At 40.5% G+C, this 9,378-nt stretch overlaps 1 protein-coding gene across 16 annotated transcripts in view; it reads left to right on the forward strand.

Moving 5' to 3' along the window:
* The window catches only part of celf4 (CUGBP, Elav-like family member 4), an 83,056-nt gene extending 73,810 nt beyond the window's left edge, over window positions 1–9,246 (forward strand). For 5 of the 16 annotated variants that reach the window (XM_023811688.2, XM_023811690.2, XM_072714149.1 and 2 more), the window contains 5 exons: window positions 1,232–1,294; window positions 1,638–1,718; window positions 2,104–2,247; window positions 4,634–4,818; window positions 5,509–9,246. In XM_023811688.2, coding sequence (XP_023667456.1) covers window positions 1,232–1,294; window positions 1,638–1,718; window positions 2,104–2,247; window positions 4,634–4,761 — 416 coding nt within the window. In that variant the 3' untranslated portion in view covers window positions 4,762–4,818; window positions 5,509–9,246. Of the gene's footprint in view, window positions 1–1,231; window positions 1,295–1,637; window positions 1,719–2,103; window positions 2,248–2,313; window positions 4,580–4,633; window positions 4,819–5,508 lie in introns of those variants that run through there. The other 11 variants (XM_023811687.2, XM_023811691.2, XM_023811692.2 and 8 more) reach the window with 8 other exon arrangements.
* The last annotated feature ends 132 nt before the right edge of the window (window positions 9,247–9,378 follow it).

Here is a 9,378-nt window from a genome sequence, read left to right on the forward strand (position 1 = left end):
TTAAATGGTTTAACTGTGGATAAGCATGTAAATAAAAATAATCCAAAATACTTGCCGTTCAACAAAAACCACAACCCCATAGAGACGGAGGACTATGACATCTGTAACATCTAGTGTTGTAGTAAGAATCGGTAGCTGCAGTGCAGTGCCTGTTTGATATGTTGTGTGGAGATGTGCATTCTTACTCTCGAAGTGCATTTGTGCCAGATTGTTGCTGAAACATTCCTCAGACCCTTTTCATGGATGCCTCACCCTCCAGCTGTTTGGGCTTTAGCTTCACACAGAGCCATAGACTAGCTGTGTATCTCGCCCTCAGTCTGTTTGTGAAAATGTTGGAGAGATAGGATGTCCTGATCCCCAGCTTCACACAGAGCCATAGTCCAGCCCGCTGGTCTTGTCCTCAGTTTGTTTGGGGAAGTATTGGAGAGAAAGGATGTCCTGAGTTCCATCTTCTCACAGAGCCATAGACCAGCCCACCTGTCTCACTCTCCGTCTGTTTTGGGAAGCGTTGCAGAGATAGGAAGTTCTGAGCTTCACATAGAGCCATAGATCAGCCCATTGGTCTCACTCTCAGTCTGTTTAGGAAAATGTTGGAGAAACAGGAAGTCCTGAGCCCCAGCTTCACCCTGAGCCATAGACCAACCCAGCTGTCTCACCTTCCATCTGTTTGGGGGTGTATTGGAGAGACAGGAAGTCCTGAGCCCCAGCTTCACCCAGAGCCATAGACCAACCCAGCTGTCTCACCTTCCATCTGTTTGGGGGTGTATTGGAGAGACAGGAAGTCCTGAGCCCCAGCTTCACACAGAGCCATAGTCCAGCCCGCTGGTCTAGTCCTAAGTTTGTTTGGGGAAGTATTGGAGAGAAAGGATGTCCTGAGTTTCATCTTCTCAAAGAGCCATAGACCAGCTCACCTGTCTCACCTTCCATCTGTTTGGGGGTGTATTGGAGATACAGGAAGTCCTGAGCCCCAGCTTCACCCTGAGCCATTGACCAGCTCCCCTGTCTCACTCTCCATCTGTTTAGGAAAGTGTTGGAGAGACAGGAAGTCCTGAGCTTCACATAGAGCCATGGATCAGCCCGCTGCTCTCATCGTCAGTTTATTTGATTAAAGAGACAGGATGTCCTGAGCCCCAGCCTCACACAGAGCTGTAGACCAGCCCAGCTGTCTCACCCTCAGTCTTTTTCCTGCCTCTAATCTTGCTTCTCTGTCTTTCTTTCTGTCTCTGAGTAGCACAGAGTCCCACTGCACCTGACCCACTACAGCAGGCCTATGCAGGTGTCCAGCAATACGCAGGTGTGTGTGTGTGTGTGTGTGTGTGTGTGTGTGTGTGCATGTGTGTGTGGATTAAGTTTATGTTACATTGTGGGGACCATTTTTCAGGTCCCCACAAAGATTAGTGAATGCAATAAAAAAGTAAAAATGCCAAAAGTCTCATATTTTGTTTGGTTACTAATGGTTAGGGTTATTGCTGGGTAAGGGTTAATGTCATCATCTTATGATTACAGTTTTCCCCTTAGAAATGAACGGAGAGTCCCCACAAAGATATAATTACAAAGCTCTATGTGTGTGTGTGTGTGTGTGTATATGTGTGTGTGTGGTACCTGTTGGATATAGACCCTGTGTCTTTCTGTCTCAGCAGCCTATCCTGCTGCATATGGACAGATCAGCCAGACTTTTCCCCAGGCTCCTGCAATCATTCCTCAACAGCAGAGAGAAGGTGAAAGGACCTGCAGCACCCCGTACACACACACACACACACACACACATTTACACACACACACACACACACTCATGTGAATATAAACAAACATATCTGTTTGTCTTCATTGTGAGTACTTCTAGTCCTTTGTCCTCTTCCTTTTCATTCGCCTCCCTTTCCACTGTTACTGCTGCCCATGTTTCTTTTCCCTCCTTTCCCCACTCTATCCATTTTTCACTTCTCTACCACCTATACTTCTCACATTATGCTCTTCTCAGTTTCATTTTCGTTTTCTCTTTCACTGTTCTGTCCTGACCCCAACTTCCCTCACTCTCCCTCTCTTTCTCTCCCTCTTTCTTCTTTGCTCTTTTCTTTCTCTGTGTCCCTCTCTCTATCCCTCCAGGGCCAGAGGGGTGTAACCTGTTTATCTACCACCTCCCTCAGGAGTTTGGGGACGGCGAGCTCATGCAGATGTTCCTGCCTTTCGGTAATGTCATCTCCTCCAAAGTGTTTGTGGATCGGGCGACAAACCAAAGTAAATGCTTTGGTGGGTAAAAACCATAAAAACCCGTAAAGACACTTATTGCACTAATAACTTTTTACTTCACTTTAGCACAGCCCAGATTTAAGCAAGCAAACTGAAGTGACAGAAAACCACAGGACAAGTAGGGGACATACTGTAGGGCAGAGAGGGATGGAAGTCTACAGAACATGCGACCAGCTTAGATACTGATGTCAGTCTTAACGAGGGACAATTGTCAGTGTGCCGGTATAGAGTCCGCCAAAATTTTGCAGATTGGAGAAAACTTACAGTTTTTAACTATCTCTCACAGCTTCCATTTAACTTCAACAGTAACAGCAATGACAGCAATCAGGACCATAAAGTCAAAGAATGCCAAAAGCAATAATAAAGCTATGAGTCACTATGCATTATGAATGTATTATGGAAACATATAGGAAAGGAGACTCTGGGCTAAAGGAGAGGAGCAACGTTTGATTAACGTGTCAGATTTCATTCCTACCACAGATTCTGTTGTGAAATTTATTGAAGTTGTAATGTGTTATCGTGTTGTATCATGTAATACTGTCCCATGACATTCTGTTTCAGTATCTGTCTCCTGTATTTGAAACATGACTTTAGGTTTCTGATGGGGAGATGCTGCTAATACAGCACATTCTGAATCTTTTATGAGTCGTGAAAGTAAAACTTTCCAGTTTTGCATGGATGTTCCTTGAATCTTTAATCAGCTTTTCAAAACAAATATACTTACATACTGAATATTTTCTGAATGATGTGAACATGAAGGATTTTTTATTATAATATTATTACTATTACTTTTAATATCGTCACTGTGCTGTACTATCGATTCTTCACAGGTTAATGGTCTAAAAGATAACCCCCATGAATTATTGCGGTTGTGCAATTATGTTTTTATTCTACACTCGTTAGTGAGCAAATCTCTGGATCACTTAAAACATTTGAACTTATCATTGGAATTATAATGTTTAACATGTTTTATTTTGTTTGATTGTATTTTATGATGCATACATTCTTTGCTATACAGAAATCTGGTGTGTGAGTTCTTTGTTTGCTGTTTTACTTTAGAAAAATATGTAGCAACTCTTTTGAAAACCCTGAGCTCCACCCTTTTTGTAAAGTCAAAAATGAGGGCATATTCACAATAAACAAGCCCAGCTGTTCATGCTGTCCTTAATATTCAGTTATCATTCTACTCATGCCACTATAGTAATGACTGTTATTGTGAGATGAAAATCACTATAGAACAGATGAAAAAATGAAAATATGGCACTGTGCTTAAGTTATTTAATGACTAATGGTGTTAATCACACACTATTTTTCAGGTCTTAATTTGATCATTTGATCATCTTTTGGAGTCAAAATGAGTGTTATTTATCAATTTACACCAACAATAAGGGTTTTTGTTTGCACTTTGCAAAGAATAGAGGGATGATGTGCATTCTTATACCAACACATTTGCTCAAAAAGTATTTGGGTTTTGAGGTATTATATATTTTTATTTTTATTGCTACTGCTACTTTTTTTACTGTGCTTGTGTTATTCATATGTAAGACAGTAAAAATAAATCTATAAATCTGATGAGTAACCAAGCAATTATTAATTATGATTTATAAAATATTTATATAGTTATTTATGAAATTATGCATGCTAAGAGAAGGAATATAATAGACCTATTTAATGTAATGTTGTGTAATAATTAACATTATACACTGTGTTCTATTGGGACATCAGATTAATAGCTGAATTATTTTGTAGTATAAGTGTTTTGCAGGTCAGCCAAACAAGTCACCTTTAAAGAAATTAAGTCACTAAAGTCATTGATTTATGAGTGAATATGAAGTATCATTTGTTAGCAGGGCATCATAAAGCCCAGCAGACATAAGCCCCTAAGGCTTAAAGGGTTATTGTAACGTTGATGAAGCTGAGTATTGTGCTTAACGAGGGGCTGGGATCCTGCATCCTGCCAGCTGGGCAGGTTGGTGTCAGGGTAACAGTGTGCTGTGCTTGGGATGTGCTGTGGATGTCATGTGCTGTGATGGTGCTATAGGCCACTGACTGGATATGATGCAAGGCTTCACATCTTTTATTAACACTGATTATGTACAAAGCGAAAGAAAACCTGATTTTTAAATTAAAATGACCATTGTCTTTTCCTCTCTTCTCTTCACCACATTTTTTCTTTCTTTTGGTTTCATCCTGACTGGCATTTAATTTTTTTTCTTGTTTTTTTTCTCTCTCTTCAATATTCCCTTCACCTCATTTCTTTGTCTCCATCACATCTTCTTACTCTTAAAACTTTTCTTGCATGTTCTCATCCTTTGTGTCTCCCCACCTCTCTTCCATTATCTCTCTCTCCCCTCCCCGATTCCTTGCCTACACTGCGGACCTGCAGGCTTTGTGAGCTTTGACAACCCCGCCAGTGCTCAGGCCGCCATCCAGTCCATGAACGGGTTTCAGATCGGCATGAAGCGGCTTAAAGTGCAGCTAAAGAGGCCAAAGGATGCCAACCGGCCCTATTGACCCCGAGGGACACCCATCCTGGGGCACATTACTGCCAGAGCACACAGGGACAGACAGGTGGGCCTCCTGCTAATTTGGTTACCTGACTCTGGCACTAGTGCAGTTTATTTAGGGTATGATTGTGAATAACTGGCACTAGTGCAGTTTATTTAGGGTATGATTGTGAATAACTGAAACTAAGTGGATGTGGTAGTTTTCAATAAGATCATCTGGCTACAAAATGAGGGCTTGTCATTCCTGTACCTCGAGTTAAAGTTTAATCGTGGGTTTTGATGACTCTGCTATCTTCATCCAGCAGTCATTAGGATCCTACTTCCAGCCATATCCTCTGGATGCAGGAAGGACTACATGGTGTTTCTGGTGTTTTCAGTGATTTATAGCTACAGGAATATCTCAGGTTAACCTTTGCATAGTACAGTTTTGCATTCTTTCAGTACTATACCATGAAACATGCACTGCAACCACTCGTACATACTTCTGGACATAGTGTCAGGCAAGGATGCCAAAGAACTGCACTAACAGAACATGTTTGGCCCTGGTTCTGTATATGTAAATCTGTGCAAAGCAGACTGCTGTAGCAAAGGCCACACATCAAAATGCAAAGGATTACAGCAAATGGGAATCAAACACAAAAGGGGATTCAAATGGAAAACAGCCATCAAAGTTAGTATTTCAGTGGTTCTAGAGATCAGCATGTACATGTAAACTGTGCAGCATACAGATTAAAGGTTTTTTTTATTCACCTAGGTTTAATGGAGCTGGTGAGCACGTCGAAAACATTAAAACAAAAACAGAACATACAAAGAACCGAAAGGGGCTGGATTTGAACTGCTGCAGAAAAAGACTGAATCTGAAGATATCAGAGAATCCAGCAAAGTGAACACTACCATTGAACTGCTGAGGAGCGAGAAGAGCCCTCCGCCTCAATATCTCGACTTCTCTGGACCATGCAGAAGCATCCTTGCCATTTTAAAACAAAGATACAAAACAGTGTATACATATATGAACTGAATCGTGGAGCAGAATGGGACGAAGACACCGCCGGCATATCCTGGCTATATTCGCAAGAAAATGTTTGAAGGGAGATGCGTGGGGAAAATGATTAACGCAAGACGTGATTGAGAAAATAACTTTTTAAAGAATTTTAGAAGATGTTAATAAAAGGAAAAAATAACTGCTTTTCTGATAAAAAAAAAAAAAAAAAGGAAACTTTTCAAGGGAGCGTGAAATTTCAGGACATAAAACTCAATGCGATTCGGGTTGGCCATCTTTACTCGGAGTGCCTGTCCGTTTCCAGGGGATGCCACTGCTGCAGCCAGCCGTAGCAACGGTCTCCAGGGAGTCTTACCTGTCATTCCTTAGTTGTTTTAGGGACCAAAAGACCAAACATTTTTATCATGTAAAGACTTTTAAAATATTTGGACCATTGCATCTGTTTTGCTGTTTAAACACATTGAAGAGCTATGTTTAAAAAAAAGGCAAATGCAAGATTTCCTATATGTGTATATATGCAATGTGTATATATGCATATATACATATATACATACCTATATATTGCTGATATGCTTTTTACACTATTTTAAATGGTTGCCTGTGAGGAGACTCACCACACTAGTTTACAGTTACAGCTCAATATCAGAATATTTATTTTTCTGTTTTCACTTCCTTTCCAATGGGATATAGGCTGCAGGGGGAGGTTGTGACACTTTTCAGCCTCGTATTTAATAATTTGATATCTGATCGTCAAAATATAATAGCATACACATGTGTACAAAGGATATGAACATTTATATTTACAGTGCATATATATAAGTATATATAACAAGTATATACATGCTTAAAGTATTCATATAACAAACACATATATGAATACATATATTTTATCCATAAACCTATATGTGTGTGTGGGTGTGTGTGCGTGCGTGCATGTGCGTATGTGCGCGTGTGTGTGTGGGTGTATTTGTATGTACATAGAACAGCTGTTGAACTTCTCATGTAGAACTGTAATTTCTTATGTAGATTTTAGCTAGATTTTGGAACAGTGCTCTGCCAAACAGCTTTTACTAAACTGGGAAGAGGTATTCTGGCAGCTTCCAAATGCAGGCATTCTACTCTCTACGGAAAGTCACACAAACACACACACACATACACACACACACATACATGTGTATGTGTTGTGTGTGTATATATATGAATACCTGTACATATGTGTATAAGCTATTTCAGAATGCAGGAGGCATCTTCTGAGAGGCAGGTCTGAGAGACCCTGCGCAATGGGGGTCCCTTACACTCTGTCCTAAACATATCTTTTTCTTCTTCGATCTGCATACACATACACAGAGCACTGAGACTTGCTGTATTTTAAAACTTGAACCAAAAGGAACATATCATAGGAGCTTTTTTTTTCTCCTGTAGAGATGCATGCTGGGAACCTGTGCCAGCCACCTCCCCACCCCCCACCCCCTCACTTGTGGCAAGACCCACTGCCACCTCAAGCACCTGTTATCAGCCCAGGGGGGGTTTCATGATGTCACAACTGCAGTGAAGTTCCTTTTATTTTATGACGGAAGGTGGCCTCAGCTTCTGCGGTATGCATCCTTACAAACACAGAAAATAAGCTGGTAAAACTGCTGCATCCCTCTTAGCCTGGTTCCTAAGCCCTCAATCCCTCGTGCCTCCAGCACCTGCACCATCTGCTTCTCCGCCATCACAAGCTGTGGTCCGTCAGTGAAAACCTTCACCCACTTCAGACCTTCAGATACACATTGTAAATGGACTGACCCTGACACTCTTTCTATTCAGCTCTATTTCTGGTGACCTGCAGATAATCCGAGCCACATTAGTTCTGGAATCCCTGTTCTTCCACACCACTACCATTCCGGTGTGTCTTCATGCAGGTTAGCTAGACTTCCACAGGAACGTGTGGATTTCTGCATTTGGGCGTACAGCAACTTTGGTGTCACAAACGTCACATCTGAAGAAGATGGGGCTCTACTTTTAGGCCAATGAACTGGGGGCATGTCAAGGAACCTCATTTCACATCAAAGACTCAACAAATCCCTACCCCTCCCTCGATCAGCTCTACTATGTAACGGCTGCAACTGTTTACAAAAAAAAAAAAAAAAAAAGTTTTAAAAAGTTTAAAAATTATTGAGAAACAGAGCTGAGGTTTTATTATATACATAAACTGATTAATATATGTAAATGTTTTTTTTTTTGTTGCTGGTTTTTCCCTGTAAATAGGTTTGCATATTTTATAGGACTTTTACTTCTACCTACAAAGACTGGGTATACATAAAACTTTAAATACTTTGAAAAAACATAAAAGAGTAATGAATTCTAAAAACAGATAGCAAGGTGTTATAGAGCTGTTTGGCATGAAGAAACAACATTTGATCCAGGTATTTAACAACAGGTCAGTCAGAGAGATCAGTCCAGAGAAAATATGAATCTGTGTGTGCATATCTATTTATTTAAATATTTATTTATTTATTTGCATTTTTTGCATTTGCCACTGTTTCATGTTCCTTTCAAGCTGCAGAGTGTCCTGTTGAGGCATGTGTCTGCGAACAGACTATGGTATGGGTGCCTGTTGTACAGCGGGTGAGATAACTTTAGAGTGCTCCTTACGTTACCCCATCTAACTACTAATACAACTCCTTCAACTACTTCCTTGAAAAAAAGAAATGAGAGTTATCTTTATGAAGAGTTTAAACCCTATTTTAATATGGCCAAAGATATTTTGAAGAGTATCCTCGTGCAGAACATGAAAAACACATAACGCATTAATAAGCTTATTAATTATTTGGTCATTTCTGGCTTGAGATTTCAAACATCCTGAAAGTCACGTACATGGATTTGTATTTGGCTGTTTGTTTTACATGTAAATATTTGAAGAAAATCCCTAAATGGTGAAGTTCTATTAGCATAATATTTTTATATAGGGAAATTTACACAATCAAATTCACCCACTCCTGAACAGTCAGCTCACAGACCATAGTCTGTTACGCCATCGTACCTCGTATCTTCTATATATTTCATGGTTGTGTTCAGCCTGTGTTCAGCCTTCTGAAAAACCAAATCAGTTCATAGCTGTTGATATGTAAATCACATATTGTCTGATGGAATCTGTCTTTAACAATGGTGTACTGCTTCTCCTATGGATGAGTCCTTGGGCTCCAAAAACAAGCGCACACACACACACATACACACTGTATAGTGTTTACAGGGACAGAAGTATCAAGAAGAAAAAAAAAGACATTTAAAACCAATCAAATGGGAATGAGATACATGGGGTCTGTGAGCACCGTTTGTTGAAACCGCCCACTTGTTACCATGAGAGACGCCTCTTGTGATGTCACTCCGACCCTCAACCCGCCCTCTCTCTGAACTGCCCATTTCCTTTGGTTCCTGGACTTTTAATGTAATTAACTGAATGGCGCCGCGTCTCAGCTTAGCCCCAAATAAAGCACAGTCTAGAATTAAGCCTCGTCACCCCTTGTGATTTCCTGCAGCACAGAGTGATTCACAGCTAATCACCAGCACAGAAACACAATCTGCTTATACGATACACACGGTTAAATGAGACTTAAATATCATGTATCTGAAACACACAAT

Source organism: Paramormyrops kingsleyae, chromosome 7, assembly GCF_048594095.1.
Source record: "Paramormyrops kingsleyae isolate MSU_618 chromosome 7, PKINGS_0.4, whole genome shotgun sequence".
Lineage (NCBI taxonomy): Eukaryota > Metazoa > Chordata > Actinopteri > Osteoglossiformes > Mormyridae > Paramormyrops > Paramormyrops kingsleyae.